The sequence below is a fragment of the Bos indicus x Bos taurus genome, chromosome 1 (genome assembly GCF_003369695.1).
Source record: "Bos indicus x Bos taurus breed Angus x Brahman F1 hybrid chromosome 1, Bos_hybrid_MaternalHap_v2.0, whole genome shotgun sequence".
Lineage (NCBI taxonomy): Eukaryota > Metazoa > Chordata > Mammalia > Artiodactyla > Bovidae > Bos > Bos indicus x Bos taurus.
This window is the reverse complement of record NC_040076.1, coordinates 133,582,210-133,602,184: the sequence shown is the minus strand read 5'-3', so window position 1 is coordinate 133,602,184 and position 19,975 is coordinate 133,582,210. Positions and strand designations below refer to the sequence as shown.

The following is a 19,975-nucleotide window of genomic DNA, read 5'->3' as shown; positions in this document are numbered from 1 at the left end:
GCTCCCCCTCTTGGATTCTTCCTCTAACCTTGGCTGGGTACCCATGACCTCCATTCATTCATGGAAAAAGACATCCACCCATTTTCCTGGCCTTGGTCCCAAGAAGCAGGTGGAGCGAAGTGTTTCTAGTGCCCGTCCACCTTTCCTGGTAAATTTGGTCTAGGAAACTGCCCATTCCTTAGCCTTTCATACCAATAGCTTCGGCTGTCACTCACGTGTCCCCCACATCCAGCACTCCACATCCAGTCTTGCAGCTCTGTTTCTATTCTGAGTTTTCAGACTCACTTCTAGGCACCCGTATGTCTCGTCCATGCATTCAAAGTCTAAAACCACGTGTGCAAACTTCCTGGACAATCAGGTTTCCTTCCCAAAGTGCATCATGTAGTTAATAGTACCACTTGATTCTGGAAGTCTTGACATTAATTCAGATTCCTCTGGTCCTTCCTTCATTCCTCATCTTTAATTGCTCACCAAGTGCTGTCAGTTTTTCCTTTGAAATTTCTCTTGCTTTTTCTGCTGTTGTCACTGTGAGTGTCTGGCTAAAAACTGTTATCTTGCACCTTAATTACTGCAACAACCTCAGAACTCTTTTCTCAGCCTCCAGCCCCGTCCTCATAACAATGCATGGGAGTGGTGAGGGCTGCCAGCCAAATGAACTCCCCGATGTCTTGTTCTCAGCACATCCCTCCCCTGCTGCTGGCACATTTGTCAGCTCTGTGTGTCCAGTGGCAGCAATCGGATGCCTTTGATGGTAGTCAAAGCCCTCCCACTAGTGTATCAGCAGTGTTCCACCTTGGACCCCACTTCCTTCCACACTCAAGCTGGCCACACTCTCCTCACTCATGCAATGGCAGGTATCACTCTGAGCTATGCCTTGTGACACTCCAAGCTTGTCCCTCATCAGTGAAGGACCATGTGACCTGTCATTTTTGGTCTCTGACTTTGAGACTGGCATCCACAGTCTTCTGCCTTTTCTGGTTTCTGCTACGCTTACAGCTCATTTCCAGTTGTGGGCTCCTGACTCTAGACTCTCCAGCACTGCTCCCCAGTTCATGTCTCAGTGACCTGAGAGCTCTACGAGCTTTGTTTTCCCTGTGGCTCCTACGGTCCCTGGCACAGTTGGGTGACGGGTTGCCACTGAGAAAATGAGGAGTGATCAACATCCCGAGGCAGAGGACTGGCTGAGGTCCCTCCCAGGAACCCCTAAACAGCTTCCCTCTTGTGCTTAGATATCTGGACTAAATTTAGGTGAATTACGAGTATGGCAAAGTCTGCCTTGGCTCCAGAGTGGGAAAGGAGGGGCAGCTTTCCACCTTCTCCATGGCTGCATCAGATCTGCTGGGACACAAGGTATCAAAGACTGAAAACAGCCTAATTAATACACTAGCTTTCTGGACCCTGCTGTGAGATTCCAGGAATCTTCCACCAGCAGGAAGGCACTGGGCTCTTCCTGGCACCCCTGAAGCCTCTGTCATGGGACCCACAAAATGTTCATGGTACCATTTTTGTACTTTCTGAATGTGCAAGAGGACTGGATGGCAGCATTCCATCTTCTCCTTCCACTGTTAATACCCAAATGTTACCGCCTGTTTAGAACTGGCCCTTTCCCAGCCTATGCTCTCCTGTCCTGGGACCCTGGCACTTGCAAACATGTCAAGATGACATTTTAGATTCTCCTTCCACTGTTAATACCCAAATGTTACCACCTATTTAGAACTGGCCCTTTCCCAGCCTATGCTCGCCTGTCCTGGGACCCTGGCACTTGCAAACATGTCAAGATGACATTTTAGATACACCCCACAATCTGACATCATCCCCCAAACTTGTCCCAGCCTCTTCCCTTTTGAGAGCATCCTGATCTCCTGATCCAGAGTCTCCAGCCATAGCCAGCAGTTTCCTATGCTTCACGGACTGCTCTGTACCACGTAGGAAGGCTCTGGATAGTGGCTGAGTCATTTTTTCCCCAAACTTAGTATCTTTAAAGCCTTGGTTCATGTTTAAGATTTTGCAGATCTCTTGGGACTATGGTCCTTTAAAGCTTTAGCCATCCAGGCTGTGACCCTAATCATAGCTTAAATGAATTTTGAGAGCAAAGAACAAACATATCTGCAAATCATACCTTCAATAGAAATTAGAAAGCTAGAAAATGATAAAATTGAAGAGTTTTCTCTCTCTTGGCACCATCAATCAGTTTAGATCTGTGCATACCATTTTTGTGCCAAAGGTGTATAACCTATGTTAAAAATAATGAAAATAACCAGAAACTATAAAATACTATAAATATTGCAATATTAACACTAATAATAATGAGAAGCATTGAACGGAGCATTATAAAATGTCTTACATTATAGAGCTATATTACATCTGATATTATTGTAACTGCCGTTAATAATATTTCCCCAACACTCACAATCTGAGAACATTTTCTGAGCCCTGTCTCCAAATGTTTGGCTGTGCCCGACTCCGCAGCTGACGTGAATTCCTTGTTCACTGTCTGGTGATTCATTGCACTAAATACCATTTCCCTGATAATTAAAAACTGCTCACTGGCAAGTGGGAGCAGGAACAGGCTGATGCAGGATTTATGCAGAAACACAAAATGAGCCAAAAGACAAATGACCTGTTCTGCGTAGCTGAAGGCATTTTTTTCCCCACGTCTCCTTCTGGGACTAGAAAAAGGGTAGTTGTGATGCGGGAGAGCGGTCTGGCAAGATGTGTCATCCAGGGATAAGATGGATGCAGGGAGAGCCTTTAGAGCACATGTTCAGCCAAATGGTTCTCCAGACTTAGGAATAGAGACCACCTCAGCAGAGGAGTCCAGCCAGGGCCATTCCTAGGCTGACTGTATCAGACCCTTGTCATTGCAAAAGAACTGGGTTTGAATCGATTTTAGACTTCTGATTTCAGTTTTCCTGCCTCAGTCTAATAACGTACCCTCAGTTTCGGGAAAACAAAGACCGATTCCTACCCTGCATAGGTGCGGGATGTTCTAAACTGACATTACATCAGCTCTCCTAGGCTGCGTGCTCTCCTCGGTTTCTTGTGAAAGACTTTGGTGATGACCAAAGCCCATGCCTGGCCCAGAGCAGCAGTTGAGACATTGTGTGCATGCACGCATATACACACATTCATACATGGATATACATTTGTTTGCTCACACACACACACCATATATACACGCACTCATATACATGCATACACACACTCACACACACACACACCCCTTAATTCCACATGCCAGTGAGGTAGCACACCTGCTCATGAATAAACCAGACAGTGATTAGAAGGTGAACTTTCTCCCATGAAGATACATTTGCCCGGACATCATTGGCCTGAATGAATCCTGGCACCATTAAGAGATGAAACTCTCCCTTCTGGGAATAGTTCCTTCCCAGAACTGATCAGGACCAATATCTGTGGAGCTCATTAACTCAGAATCCTCTCTCATTCATCCTTACATATGTCTTTACTTGCAAACCATTCATTACAGCGCATTCTAGATTGTTTAATTAGTTTCTGTGGAAGAGTTCCTGTAGGACAGCTTAGCACACATCGTTTAAAAGCCCTTAATCCAAAATAACAAGGTGGTATTTTTAAAGTAATATAACCTTAACACTGCCCACCCCCACCACCCCAGCTTCCTACCTCCCCATACACTTCCTAGAACAATTTACTGATAGTAATCATGAGTGTTTCAGCTTGTGAGCCCTCCCTGTACACCCGGCACCATGCTAGATATGTCACTTACAATGTGGTCTTTAATATTACAGCTGCCCCTGGAGGAAGGTGTTTCTCCTCCTTCGGTAGAAGAAAAAAATAATAGAAGAGATGTATGTGGTCTTGCTGCAAAATGCCCAGCTAGAGATAGGCTTCAGAATTCTGACCTCACCTTGGGATCCCCGCTTCTGGCCTCTCAGCCTTCTCTCATCTCAGTCCGGAACTGGGGAGAAGTCACAGGCTGTCGACACTGGCCTGCCACCCGTGTAGCATTTTGAGTGGGTCTTTTGCTGTGGCCTTGTCTCCAGTGCTCAGCCTTCCAGCACACAGGGGCCAACTTCTGCCTAAAGCATCTGTGTTTCTTCACCTAAGCGCCTCCCTGGCCCTGGACCCTTCCAGCCCAGCTGCGCAGCAGGCAGAGCAGGCCCCAGCCAATGACTGACGGGAGTCGTGTGGCGCCACTCCAGCTCACGCCACCCTAGCTGACTCTGAAGCTTGTGATCTCAGAGGTTCCTTGGGGTGGGGAGTTAAGCCTGTGTCAGTTACCCACAGCCCATGGCGGTAAGTGCCTTGAGGGCACGCTTTTCTTAGGCTGCCTTTCCGTCCTACCTTACTGCCCACTGACCTGCAGGCACTTCTTGGGATCACCTCCCAGATAATCCCAGTAGGGATCACCACCTACTTGCTTTCATGTCTTGTCTTAAGTTGTTGCTTCTGAAGAAACCTCAAGTGAGACTGCCTGAACATGCTGGTCAGGGTTGTTAGGCATCCATGCGGTTTGCTCGTTCTTGCTCTTTACTTGTTCTCCAGACCAAAGGAGAAAGAGATGAGCCTCTAGTTCTATTTTTCCCTTTGTCCACTGCTATTAAAGTAAAATTTCCATTCTCTCTCCACCGCTGCCCCAGGGATTAAGACATTCTATCATAAAGATGAGGATTTTCTTTGTTCAAAGTTCAATCAATAGATTCCAGAGTCAACATTGTCATCCCCAAGTTTTCAAAGAGCATTTTGATTGATGTCTAGCACACTTGGAGTGCTTTTATTTCATGACTGGGAATAATCCAAATTTCAGAAAAAGTAATTCCTCTGGGTGGGGTACCTGGCTTTAAAAACATTTCCGCTTTGAGTTCTTGGCTGCATCTTCCTTCTCCATCTGGATTAGACTCTGGCCTGACCTGGTGACTAGGGCAACATTCATTTGGGGTCACCGTAGAGCCACCAGAACTTTTTGGATGGGAAATGTCATTGTGTGATAATTTATAATATATAAATTATCATAATATATGTATATATATTTATACACATATAAATTGTGTTTTCAAGGCTGGGAGTTGCTGAGAAGGAGCTGCAGTGGGGAGTGTGTGCTGAGAGGACAAAGCTCAGGGAACCTAAGGTTACCTTAGCCACAGCCACGGCACGGGGGCTTTTCCCCACCTGCCTGCCCTGATGACCTGCCTCTTTTAGGAACCAGACAATAGCAGCGGAAAGGGAAAACGACTGCTCTTCCCAAGGCTGCCATGCCAGACTGTTCTGTTCAGCCTTTGAAGCCCACCTCCCATCTCACCACCCCCAGGAAATCCCTTTCCATGCTTGCCTAATGACACGTCCAACATGGTGAAAAATGACGTTGTGATGAATCCATTTGTTTCTTGGGTTCCATTTCCTGTTTTTTTCCCCTCTCTTCTACTTTTTGAATGTATTTTTTCTGCAATGACAATTCTCTATTTTGTCCCCGTGCGCACCTATTTATCTTGCCGCTGTAAACATCAGTGACAAAGTCCATATTCCTTTATGTATTTCTCATTCACCATTTTATTCACTTTTCATACTTCACTGTGTCTGAAGGCATGGGGGTTCAATTACCATTTCTTCTTTCATTCCACCTCATTTATTCTGTGTAGACTTTACAATTTTCTCTCTCAGTATTTTCTATGCTCTTCTCTTCACGTTTTCTGTTCTGGTTACTGGCTTGGCACTCCTATCTTGAGGTTTTTCTAATATCCATTCCTTTTTTTGTTTTTAATCCATCCTCATACCTCTTCCAGCCCTGGACACTGCTGTCAGTTATAACCTTAACGGTGGCCTCCACTCAGGAAAGTTGTCAAGTTGATAAATATTGATATCTGCCCTGCCATTTTACCACCACTTTTCTGCTAATGCATTTGGTTGGCATCAATCAGCTTCTTTGCCTTCTATGAGCGCCTGGTGTGGGAACTGGTCCCGATCTGTCACTTATAAGTAATCTGCTCCACATTTCATCAAGAGCTCAAACACAGAAAATATGGAGGAGAGGTAGAGGACAGAGAACCAGGCTAGCATGGCCCAGAGGGAAGGGAGACAGGGAGATCCAACAAGGAAAAGTGAGGCAGCTGGACGTGTAGGAGAGGCGCCCCCAACCCAGCCAGACCATTACTGCTGGGGACAGCAGCCAGTGCTTAATGACTGCTGTGTCCTCTTTGGGATGTTAACCCTGCTTATCTCCTCCAAAAAGGCTCCCCAGGGATGAAGATCTACATTGACCCCTTCACTTACGAGGACCCCAACGAAGCTGTCCGGGAGTTTGCGAAGGAGATTGATGTCTCTTTTGTGAAAATCGAAGAGGTCATCGGAGCAGGTATGGCTCTTCTTCCCTCCCCTCCTTTCTGCCCTCTTGGTGTCTAGACATCCTCTTTCACCACTCTGGGTGATGTCTATCATCTTTCTCCCCCAAAGGTGCATCTAAGCCATCTACAATATGTGTCTAAGGATCTTCTGGGACCTTGTTCATGGTGTCCAAGCTTATTTGGTGTTGCAGAGAAGTCAACTCTGGTTTTAAAAGATTCAGAAATAGCTCTGGAAGTGGAACACCAAATGCAAATAAAGAGAGAGAAATAGGGTGATAAGTTGGGAAATGCACTTCTCTTTTCAGAAGCTGAACTTAGTATCCCAAGCACTGACTCCAATATCTCCATGGCCTCGGGCCAAAGTTTATTCCCACACTTCCAGTTTTCCTTTTCTGATATACATGGATTTGGAGACAGACTATGATGAACTAAAGAAGGACCACTATTTCTAGAAGAAAACTCACCCATATCCATATTTTCTACAAAAGATCCATGATAGGGATGGTAATATAAGACAGACTTCCCTCCCAAGAAATGCGTGTTCTCATCTACATTGGAATACAAACCCAGCCCAGCAAAGAATAACTGTCTGAGATGCTATCGGGACACTCTACCTAAAGGCTGGTCTAGCATTTTCATCTTCCTTTAATAGATCAATAGTTGAGTCAGTTGGATAATGGATCCAGCCTTATTGATATAAATGAGGAAAATATCCCCAAATATCATTCCTTTGGAAATAATCTCTTTAGTGCCCCCTCTGTGGTCTTTTCTGAATCTTCTTAAAAGATGTGTTTGCTTTGTGTCCTCTTTCCTACTTTTGGTTCCTTATACAACATTCTTTGTCTTCTCTTCTTCTTTAAATTGGATTAGACATTGTTCGGGCTCTCTTCACTCGTATGCTGTGTACTCCCAAAGCTCCTATGTCTGGAAGTGCTTTTTTTCATGTCAATATTTGGAGAGCTATGGGGTTGCCTCTTCCAATATTTTAAGCTCCATAAAATATGTTTAGTCAAAGTCTTCCAGACGACCACTCCATATATTATCTTTAGGAGGAAAGTCACCCTCCTCCCATTCACTGCCTCTCTTAATTTGCTGAGGGGTCAAAAAGCCATCTGTGAAATTGGAAGTCGCATTTGAAAGCTTGCCCCATTAAGTCACATTCTCCTGCTCTGATTTCCCTCTAAAAGAGCTCCAATCTCATGGCATCCCTGTGGTGGGTGCTGGACCCTCCCTGTAGGACACATGACCCTCTTTCTACCAAACTCTCACGTGTTCCAGCCAGCTGACCATAATCTGATCCACATGAGTCTATATGTATTTCCCATTGATTTTCATTAAATATGTTACTGAACCACGACTTTCACTTCTGTGCAGATAATTTTCTCTTCCCCCTTAGATACCGACAGACCTAAGGATCATGCCTTAGAAGGCTGTATCCCAGATAAGCTGGATGACTTGAAGGGACTCAGATTTCTCCAGTAAACTTGAAAGTGAAAGCTTTGATCTCGTACCTGCTCCTCTGTGTTGTTCATTACTGTTATGTCATGTGAAAATGGAGCTAGTGATTTTAATGTTGTTATTTATGTCGAGTGCTTAGCGCAATGCATTCTGGACTGCATTTCATCCCAGAGAGCCCGTGTCAGCCCCCCTCCCATCTTTTTCAGGGGAGAAGCAAAGAGCCTTCTCACTTTATGACCCTGCCGGGGAGGTGCAGCTTGGAGTGAGCTCACCAACTGCTGGATGCCTATAAAGGGACAATCCATGGCCCACCTTCACCTTCTATCTCTGGGTAGCCTTTGCTTATGCTGTCATGTTTGTGCATTCTGCTCAGAGAAGACATAGTCCCTGCCATGGCTTACCTGGTCCTGGGGAGGGATGGATACATGGAGCAGTATAGAAGATGCCCAGTAGCTTGGGATAAAGTCTTCTGTCCAGTTGCTGCTGACTGCCTTCTACCTGATAGCCATCTGCTTGCAATTCAGTAATTGCACAGCTCATCCCTGTGGATGTGAATTCACTATGTGGAACTTGATGCAGTTTCATCAGGAGACACTCCTGGCTGGAGTCAGTCTCTCTCTGTCCTCCGATTCTTCCTCTCTGTCACCACTCCTGCTTTTCCCACTCCTTGCTTCACTGAGCTTGACTTCACTTTATGCTAAAAGAGCTGGTGTGAGTTGAGTTTTTTTAAAAAAGAATTTTGTAAGGTAACATTTGTAGTGTAGTTGGCAATATTTCCCTTAGCCACCTGGCAGATTCAGCTCAGGGGACCAAATCCGGGTTCCAAAATGATAATACAACATGAGAAGAATCAGAAGTCCTTTCCCCTTCCTTCATTCTGTTCCTTTCTCCTTCCCTCAACATGCTCTTATTAGATACTTTTTGCTTGTGGATGTTGAGTCCCAGAGATGAACAGACACTCTCCTGCCCAGAAGGCTGACAGTCTTGTTGAGAAACAGGCCAGTAACATGTTCACTGTTTCACACATCCCACAACACAGGCAAATGTGAAGTTTGGGGCCAACAGAGAGCAGTGTCCAGCTCCTTGTTCTGGGAGTGAGTGGGGGGATCAGGAGGACTTTGCAAAGAAGGTCACCTTTGGCCTGAGCTTTTAAGGTTGAAAACCAGTAGGAAAAGTAAGTTTGGAGGAAACGCATGAGGGAATGAGACAGAAGAGGAAAATTAAATAACTTAAGGAGGGAAATGACCATGGCCTGGCAGCAGTAGTGTGCTGAGCCAGTTTGTGCTACTTCGCAGGAGCCAGTTGTGTGCATCATTTTGCAGCCCTGTGTTTGGTGACATCTTGGTAGTCTGACATCAGCCATGGGAGGAGTATTTACACCATGATAATTGGCAAATGCTACAAATCAAAGGTTTTGTTTCTTCACTTCCTGGAGAGCTGATAGTTTAGCACACCCCAGGCCTTCCAGAATGTGCAAGATAATTTCAAAGAGGTTGCAGAGGAACTGGCCCATTTCTGCTGCATATAGATCCAGAGAAGAGGGCTGTGTTTGTTGCAGGAGGGATTAGATAGAGAATTCAAAAAGATCCGCATTCATTAAACATTGATTCCATGCCTGAAACTGTGGTGGATGCTGAAAAGCACACTCAGTGCCTCATAATCCCGGCTGATGTGTTAACACAAAGTCCTGCTCTGCAGGAGGAGGGGATGGGACTGAGAGGTAAGATGGGGGTCAGAGAACACGCAGCCCTGGAGGCAGGAGGAGGAGAGGCTTGATGGCCAAAGGAAGAATGCAGGAAAGAGGCACCTGGGGGCCCCCTAAGAACTTTGGGTTGCTGGATGGGCTGATGCTCTGTGTGGCACATTCTGAGAACAAGGCTGAGAGAAGGCTCCTACAGAGGGGATCCCTGAGGGTAGGTGACTTAATCAAGCATTAAGTCTGGAATCTAGCGATCAGGAGGTTGGGTATGGATTTTATCCTATATAAACCGTGAGTGAGTAGTCTCGGAGCAGGGTAGGCAGTAGAAATGAAGTGGGAGAAGAACCTGATGAACCTGTGTTGATTGAACTTGAAAGGGTGATGGGAAAGGTTTGTAAGAATTCAGAGGCACGTAGACCAGTTATAGGGCTGGGAAACATGGAGGAGGTTTGAGGTGGTCAATGCTGGAATCAAGTGTGGTAAGGAAGGCTGCCTTGCAGCAAGTAAACCAACCTAAACCAGAAAGTACCCTGACATGGTGAATGGAGGGGCCAGTGGCCTTGATGGCTGGAGCTGACGGGGAGACATGGCATGGAGGTTGTGGCCAGAAGTGATGGCCATCAGGTTAAACACCTTAAAGGGAAAAGGGGGCTGCCTGGCCACCAGGGTGTGGGGACTGGTGGTTGTGCTTGCCAGTAAAGGCCAATGGAATACAATCTATAAACTTTGGGGTTGAAGAATTGCACCAACCTCCAAAGATTCTTCTACCATAGTTGAGGATAATGAACAAAGGAATCAAAATAACTGTGAGCCAGATATGACACCAACCAAGAGGACTGAATTACACTTGACCCTGGAACAACACAGGGGTTAGGGGCACAGACCTTTCTTTATGGTTGAAAATTGATGTGTATAACTTGACAGCCAGCCCTCTGTATCCATGAGTCCACATCCCTGGACTCAACCAACCATGGATTGTGTAGTACTATAGTACCTACTTATTGAAAGAAGTCTCTGTGCCAGCGAACCTGTGCAATTCAAACTCTTGATGTTTATCAAAAGTCAACTATATAATTAGCTCATTTATCATTATGTAATGTTTGCTTTGTTGTTGTTTAGCCATTCATTTGTCTCCAGCTCTTTTGTGACCCTGTGGATTATAGTCTCCCAGGTTCCTCTGTCCATGGGATTTCCCAGGCAAGAATACTAGAGTGGGTTGCCATTTCGTTCTCCAGGAGATCTTCCCAACTCAGGGGTCCAACCTGTGTCTCCTGCATTGGCAGGAGGATTCTTTACCATTGAACCACCAGGGAAGTCCCAATATTTGTTTACTGCCCCTCTTTTATCACCATGCTCAAAGTTCCATGGGAGTGATGAAACTTGAGCGCCTCTGTTAGTCCCGTTCCTGGCCTGCTGTGGCACTAAGGTGCTCAGTTAAAAATGTCCTTGGAGGAAAATCATAATAGGGATAAACTTTGAAGAACTGGGTATAGTTTGGGAGTATGCAGAGAAACCAGAAAGAGGTCACATGAGATTGTGAGTCATTTGGTGCTCTGAAAGGAGCCTAGTGGAATGAGGAAGACTGATCCTTCCTCTTTTCCTTGCAGTGATGGGAATTTTTGAAGTCCTTTTAGAGAGGGCATCTGCTATCTTTGGAGAGTGTCAACTCTTTGAAACCATGAATCTGACTCATAGGAATCACTCACAGGTCAGCTTCAATTGACCTGTGGAGTTCTGATCCACTGCTTGATTCTGATCAGTTTGAGCTGTAGACATGCCCAGAACATAAACTAAGGCTTCCATGTATACTTGGGCCCTAAAGCATGAGTGGTGTTCCTGGGTTGTACAGTGTGCAGCCTGCATAACTGTATGTAGCAGCCCTGAGCATAACAATGAAAATACAGGTAAAGGTGTCACCAGAAGGGATCATCGAAGGGGAGACATGCCCATTGTATTTTAATTAATAACTGCCCCCCCCCCACTTACTCCAGCAGATGCTGACCCAGCATTTCCACAGATGGCTTAGGTGAGAGGGCTGGATAAGGAGAGTTGGGGAGAGGGAGTCTGTGGTGTATACGGATAGGATGGGGCCAGCAAAGAAGACCCATCTCTTCTCTTTGAGGAATAGAATGGTTTCTTGGTGATGATTAGGTAGAAAATACCAATACTGGATAGGAGTCACAGCAGGAAGGGTTTCCAGATTACAGTTCAGTCGCTCAGTCCTGTCTGACTCTTTGTGACCCCATGGACTGCAGGACGCCAGGCTTCCCTGTCCATCAACAACTCCCAGAGCTTACTCAAACTCATATCCATTGAATCAGTGATGCCATCCAACCATCTCATCTTCTGTCATCCCCTTCTCCTCCTGCCTTCAGTCTTTCCCAGCATCAGGGCCTTTTCCAATGAGTCAGTCCTTCCAATCAGGTGGCCAAAGCTTCAGCTTCAGCATCAATCCTTCTAATGAATATTCAGAACTGATTTCCTATAGGATTGACGGGTTGGATTCCCTTGCAGTCCAAGGGACTCTTAAGAGTCTTCTCCAACACTACAGTTCAATCTTCAGTGCTCAGCTTTCTTTATACTCCAACTCTCACATCCATACATGACTACTGGAAAAACCATAGCTTTGACTATAGGGTTTCTAGAGGAGCAAAATAAATAGATGTTGTCAGTAATTATAATTAATGTAGCTGGCATGCACTGAATACTCACCATGTGCATGTTTCATTCAGCCCTCATGATGACCCTGTTAGCCCTGTGAGTTAGTGTGTGTGTGTGTGTGTGTGCGTGCGTGCATGCGCACATGCACACAAACACTCATGCGTTTGCATATGCATTTGTAAACTGGTGAGGATGGTGGCTCATTCGTTAAAGAATCTGCCTACAATGCAGGAGACCCAGGTTTGATCCTTGGGTTGGGAAGATCCCCTGGAGAAGGGAATGGCTACCCATACCAATATTATTGCCTGAAGAATTCCATGGACAGAGGATCCTGGCGGGCTACAGTCCATGGGATTGCCGAGTCGGACACGACTTGAGCAACTAACACTTTCACTTCTATTTTCAAGGATATCAATATTCAGTGAACAATTTGTCAAAGGCCATGTTACTGGTTGAGTTAATAGTAGGGCAAAAATTGAAACCCAGATACGATTGACCTTAATCCAGTGAATGTAACTCTCACACTACCTTCCACTTCTGTCACTGTCCTGGAAAACAGCAGCTAAGTATACAGAGACATTGCTTCTGATGTCAAACTCTTATCTAGCAGTTTGGAATACCCAAGCCACTTGACTGGGAATGGCAGTACTGTCCTAGAATTCAGTGTGCCCACACGGTGACGCCACAAAGATGCCCCTCATTCCCTGGGAAGAGCATGTTCTTCCTAGAATACCTTCGTCCTGTTCTCTGGTCCTCCTATTTTAATATAATCAGTTATTGACTTAAGAAGGCTAACAATGAGCGCCACAATATTTAGCACTTTTAGTTGTATGTGCTTGCTTATGTTAAGTACTTCCCTGGTGGTTCAGGTGATAAATGGTCTGCCTGCAATGCAGGAGACCTGGGTTCAATCTAAAATGAATGATATCTAGGTATATGGTTGTCTAAATGACTATAAGAAGCTATGAGAAAAGAGAAAACTAGATTTACTCTCACCATTTAGGTATTAAGTATTGTGGGCATCATGGCTACTAATTAGAGTCATCTAATTTGCCAACTCCAGTAGCCTAGTAATGGGTACCTGGGGAACTCTGCTGAGAAGGAGAAGTGGGATTGTGATCAATTAGTAATGTCTGTCCTGAGTATAGCATCAGGAGGTGGTGGAATGCCTGCCATGATTTTACTATCCCTAGTTTAGCCGTAACCTATCTTACACAGGCTAGTGTCATAAAACTTGCTATAAATCATATTTTTAAACCTAGTTTAAATGAATTCTTTAAAACTTTCTTTTCTGGTGGAAGCTTGAATTAGTTACATGAAGCCCTGCTTCCCTTTTTCCCTCCCTGAGGCAGTTTGTAACTTCAAAATGCTAAAGAAAAGAGTGCAATTGTGTGTGGATCCTAGCAGCACATAGCCAACAGCTAGTGCTTGAAATACCTGCTGGCAGGTTGGATGTTTCATTTCCAAAAATTGAAAATTCTTTCCTTCTGATTTTATATATAATAGTTGAGGCAGTTAATGCTGCTAAACCATTTTTTTTCTCTCTTCCTCATTTTGTCAAGGAAGATAGGGAAGAGAACCTGGCAAGGAGCTGAAATTTGTAGGGAATCATTTCAGCAGCTGTCTTGGAGGGCAGTGACAGGAACTAGCAAAATGACCCTCAGCAGACAGCTTTGAGGGCTGCAGTTCTCAAACTAGAGCCAGGCGTCAGAATCAGCTGGAGGCAAGTTAACACCCAAGTCACTGGGCCCTGCCTACTGAGCTTCTGATCTAGGTGGGTAGAGGTTGGGCTCCAAAGCTGCTTTTTCTAATAGGTTTCCAGGTGATGCTGGTGGGCAGGAACCACATTTTGAGAACCACTGCTAAGAGCCACTGGCACTAAACTGGCCTGAAGCTGAAGTTGGGTCCTAGCCAAGAGGAGATTTGGTTCTAGAAGAGGATCCAAGGTCAGCTGCAAAGGCCTGTGCCCATCACAGTTCAGCCAGACCAAAATTCGGTTGGCTGCCATTACTGTCAGTCAAGGAGCTGCATAGAAAGAACTAACCATAACCACTACTCAGTCATTTCCTATAAGTATCTATTTTAAATATAATTCTGTGACCTTCCCTGGCAATACAGTGACTAGGACTCAGCACTTTTATTGCCATGACCCAGGTTCAATCCCTGATTGGGGAACTAAGATCCCTCAAGCCACCCAGAATGGCCAAAATTAAAATTATATGTATATCTATGTGTGTGAATATGCATAGGCTTCCCTGGTGGCTCAGTGGTAAAGAATCCACTTGCCAACGCAGGAGACGTGGTTTCTATCTCTGAGTCCAGAAGACCCCCTGGAGAAGGAAATGGCAACCCACTCCAGTGTTCTTGCCTGGGAAATCCCATGGACGGAGGAGCCTGGTGGGCTACAGTCCATGGGGCCACAAAGAGTCTGACATGACTTAGCGGCTAAACAATAATGTGTGTGTGTGTGTGTTTATGTATAGTATGTGTGTGTGTGTATATATATATATATGTATGTATGTATGTATAATGCTAATACTGAATTTGTTGAAAATAGATTTTAGGGGTTAATAATTTTTCCTAAAAATATGGAAGACGGATGGCTATGATTTGGAGCTCGTGTGAAAGGAAGCTTTTTAGAGTTCTTGTGATGTGTCTGTGTGCTCAGTCGTGTTTAGAATTCAGATCATGGCAAATCAAAGCACCACAAGCCTCAAGTTCTGGCCCTAATGGCAGGAAAGGTGTCCAAGAATAGTTCCCTGAACATAGTACATGAACCTGAGGTCAAAGACCACAGGTGAGAGCAGTCAGATTGTAAGTGACGGATGGCCTTTATTTTCTGTTTATTCCTAAGAATGGTGCATCAACTCCAGTTCCCCACGAGCCTGTGGGGGTGCTAGAAGGGCCAGAACCCACAGACTTTAGTGCTCAGGGCTTACCTGGAGACACTGTCTGTGCCCAGATACCTGGCAGGGGGACTTCTCACCACCCTTGGCAAGATGCCCTACTTGTCTTGGCTGCAGAAACCCTTCTCTCTTCCATTCTCCACTCCCCACCCCTGGTTTGTCTTTTTAAAATCACCACCCAGCTGTATCTTCAATAGTCTGGAGTTTGCAATACACTTTCTCATAGACCCCACACCTGGGAAGGCCCCACAGTTAATCAGTTCTTTTTGTCCAACAGAGCTGAGAAATCTGAGGCTGAACAAGGGAAGCACCCTGCCTGAAGTCTGGGGGTGGTGCCAGGATGAGGGGGTGGGGAGGTGGTGTAGACTCAGGTTTTTTTCTCCAGAGTTTCTCCTTTTGGCCAGAGTTTGCCCCAGCTGCTCTGGGGGCCACTTAATTACATGGTGGAGGACAGCGTCTGAGTGAGAACTGTGGATGAAGTGACTTCCTTTTCAGTTGGTGGTTTGAAAACCTCTGGGCTTGGAGAATATGAAGTCATTCCTTTGTCAGACACCAGAAAGGAGCTATTTTTACAGAATCACAATCCTTTAAGTCACTGCTTTCCAGTGATTATGGAGCAGATTTTCCAAGAGCGTACAACACTGCTATGTGGTAACCATACAGAACCCATCTCTCCCTATCCAGGAGAGCACTTTTTTAAAAACACTTTTTTTTTTTAAGAGCAGTTTTAGGTTCACAGAAAAATAGAGTGGAAGGTACAGCGATGTCTCATATAACTCCTGCCCCCACACATACACAGTCTCTCCCATTGTCAACACCCCCAGGCAGAGTGCTCCACTTGTCACAGGTGAGAAACCCACACTGATCCATCATTATCACCAAGGTCCTTAGTGCAGGTTCACTCTGGATGCTATGGGTTTAGACAGATTTATAATGATAGCCACCACCACCCATTTAATTTCTTACAGAGGAACTTCACTGCCTGAAAAATCCTCTCACATTTTTACTTTATAATTTCAAAAAACTATATGAAGAGACCCCCTATAGAGGATATAATTTAGAGCTAAAGTGTTAGGAGCACTACACCTGAAGACCAGTCAGCCACAAAGGTTAAACAACGACATGACATTTGTCGATTAGGAAAGGAATGTGCGTGGCCCACACTGTTCTATGTAGATGGGACTTTGCGATGTCACACTTTCATCCACGGCTTCCTTCTTTCTCTTCTTCTTTCTCCCCGGTCACAGCTACAAAGCCCACTCTGTGTGTCAGGCCCTGTGCAGTGAGAGGCAGCTTATATGCAAGCACTGCTTTCAAAAGAATTCAAAGGTGTAGGAATGAATTCCAGGTGCTCCAGGGCCTTTGACAATTCCCTGATCTGTTTGAATATGCTTGGTGGTTTTGACCCATGGCTCTCAACTTTGGCTGCTCCTTAGACCCACCTGGGCAGCCAGGCCTGACTTCGTGGACCTGTGACCTGTGCACGGGCCCCCATGCTCAACAGGGCTCATGCTCAGTTTAATGCTCTGCCACCACAGTCTTAAAATTCTTAATAAATTTTGAACAGTGAGTCCCGCATTTTCATTTTGCACCAAGCCCCGCAAATTATGTAGCTGATTCTGTGGGCTGCTTTTAAGTATGTGCATGCCCAGGCTGCACCCAGACCAACTAGTCAGAATTCCTGCAGGTGGGATCCAGGCCCCTGTGCTTTGTAAGCTCTCTGGGGGAGTTGCTGTGGGAAGCCATCCTTGAGAACGGCTTGTATAAAACAGAAGTCCTCAACTATGGGGTTTCTGTGTATGTTGTGGGGAACAATAAATTCACCCAGGGTGCTTATACAAACTCCCAGACTGATGTGTAGAAATGGATAAATATTCTGATTCCTAAATATTCTAATCTTGCCTAACAAGCCAGGCAAGCGCTTTCCGTAAGTACGCCGTTTGTCTGCAAGATAGTCCCACCGTGTTTGCTGTTCCCTTGTTACTGTGTCATTGTGGCAGTAACTGCATTTGAATGCTTAGGACCTGCATGGTTGGGGCACAGTGGTCCCTGCATGGGACTTCCCCCAGCTCTCTTCCCGGTGGCACTGCTAACTGAATACACCTTCTGAGAGGTGATGTGACAGGAAAAGGTATGAACTATGCACAGCATCCCTAACTGCCTCACAGCTGTGGGGTCTGAGGCGAGTTTTCCTTGTGCCTCAGTTTCTTTATTAGAAAAATGGGCATAATAATACCCAACTCATAAACGGGTTTTGAGAATTAATGAGATAAGACACGCAAAAAGCCCAGCACTGTGCCTGGCATATAGGCGGTCAAAATATATCAGTGTGCTATCTCCCTCAAGAAGAAATATTAGCACGTTTTCCCCACACTCTGAACTGTGTCTTTTTACTAAAAGAAAATAGAAGTCATTAGTACAATAATAGGAAAGAAATACTGATATTCTTCAGTTAGTATACTTATTAAATATGCATATATATTCATTCAGTTCATAGCTATTGAATACCTACTAGGTCAAGGTGTCAGAGAATTGATTGCATATATATCTGTGCACAGGCACCCATGTATATACATACAAACCTTGTCTCCTAAGTCAGGAGACTTTACCACTAGCAGGCTTTACCACTAGTGCTACCTCGGAAGCCCTTGATCAAAGTGGAAAGTGTAAAAAAATTAGAATAAGCATGAGGAGGAGGAGAAGAAAGAGAAAGTACAACTAAATAAAACCCGGTGAACAGGAAGGGAGTTCTCATGCCCTTAGACAATCTCTGAATCCAACAAGAAAAAGGTTACCTTTTCTTTTCTGGTAAAAACTCAGCTAAAGAAAAACCACAGAGTTTTAATTCCAAGAGCCCTCACACCTCACTGTTGACCTTGATACAAAAGACAGTCTCTCCGCTTCTACTGGGGAATTGCACATGACTTCACTTACGGCTCAGCTAGTAAAGAATCTGTGCATGCAATGCAGGAGACCTGGGTTCAATCCCTGGCTCGGGAAGATCCCCTGCAGAAGGGAAAGGCTACCCTCTCCAGTATTCTAGCCTGGAGAATTCCATGGACTGTATAGTCCATGGGGTTGCAAAGAGTTGGACACGACTGAGCAACTTTCACATTCACATATATAGAGACACAGCCATATATACAATATATGCAAACATGCATAGAGACACACATGTATATGCACACATAGACACATGTATGTATACATACATATGCATACACACATATACACACACAAATAGGCACATATGCAAGCACACACATATGTGTGTGTAGAAGCGGAGAGACTGTCTTTTGTATCAAGGTCAACAGTGAGGTGTGAGGGCTCCTGGAATGAAAACTCTGTGGTTTTTCTTTAGCTGAGTTTTTACCAGAAAAGAAGAGGTAAGCTTTTTCTTGTTGGATTCAGAGATTGTCCAAGGGCAAGCGAACTCCCCTCCTGTTCACCGGGTTTTATTTAGTTGTACTTTCTCTTTCTTCTCCTCCTCCTCATGCTTATTCTAATTTTTTTACACTTTCCACTTTGATCAAGCACACACATATATGACAGGTAGTTATTATTCAATACTTTTCTTTAAATTTTACTCAAACTGAAAAATCAATGCTTATTGTAACAATTTAAACAGCAGAAAAGCAACTAATTCAAGTTTACTAATCCATACTCCCCCATTCCTATTCCCACCATTCCAGTGTAACCAAATTTTAAACAATTTGAAATTGAAAATAAATTTGCTATGAATTTTTTCCATAATGTTTTTTGGCATACACACAGAGATATCAACCTGGGCTTATTCTACAGGCCACGTTCTTAACTTTCTCTTCTTTTCTGTCTCACTTAGCAATATAATGCAGACATCTTTTGAAGTCAGTATATCTCATTCATCTATTAGTCTTCAGTAGCTCCTAGCATTCTGCAGTGTGGCGGTTCTCTTTCTAACCATTCCCCTGGTTATGGTCATATGGTGTTTGACATTAAAGGAGATGCTGCAGTAAACAGTGTTTTATAAAAATGTTAATACTGGCACTTCTACTTATTTTGGATAGGACAGAGATAGAGCCTCCAGCAGTTTATAACCCAAGGATGAGCAAAGCCAAACAAACAATAATAAATGTGATACCCCAACTTCTATTGCACGCCTACCACATACCAGGCAATGCAGTGGGCTCAGGGTGCGGACATGAATGGGACTTGGTCTGACCTCAAGCAGTATGATCATGTATCAAAACCAGCATTACACATGCTATCTATCTTAAGTTCATTGGAATCTTCCTAATGGTGCTTCAGACAACCTCTACTCCAGCCTTAGAGTCTCAAAAAGTCCCATTGACTCTGGAGAAGCTTTACATCCAAAGCCCTTTCGTGCAGCTTCCTTCCAATCCGTGCAGCAGAAAATACAAAAAAAGTCCCATCTAAATCACAGATGTTAACATGCTTTCGTAATTCGGCCAGTAATTTATCTGATTGCTCACAGTTTGCTCCATCATCGTCTTCCAGAAGCTGAAAGTGACAAGGAAATTTCTCCTGGCAGAAAGACATGTTTCTCCTATCAGGCCTTTGACACCCATCTTTGTGATGCACTTACAAGTAGATTCTAAACTGCTTCACATGACAGCACCGAAGTTACAAAACCAAGTTAAATCATAACTTTCAAAAGCACGTGAACAAGATTCAACAGATTTTTTAAGCAGCTGTGAAATAGCATCACCAGAATTGTTTTTACTTCTGGTGATTTTACTACACAAATGTTTAAATGCTGCATAACCCATGGAGGTGTGCTGCTCGTGTCTACTTGAAAAAGCCACTTTCTGTTCAGCTGCCAGGAGTGCAGGTAGCTGCCAGCTTCCCACCGCAGTGCCTTCAGGATCTACCTTAACTTTCCCGCAGGGCCCAACTCTTTCTGGCAAAACCCCAGCCAGTGACAGAGCCAG

General features: G+C 44.7%; 1 protein-coding gene across 1 annotated transcript in view; it reads left to right on the top strand.

Moving 5' to 3' along the window:
• EPHB1 (EPH receptor B1) overlaps window positions 1–19,975 on the top strand; it is a 465,091-nt gene that overhangs the window by 377,952 nt on the left and 67,164 nt on the right. Inside the window, exon 10 of the mRNA XM_027545449.1 lies at window positions 6,209–6,331. Coding sequence (XP_027401250.1) covers window positions 6,209–6,331 — 123 coding nt within the window. The remainder of the gene's footprint in view (window positions 1–6,208; window positions 6,332–19,975) is intronic.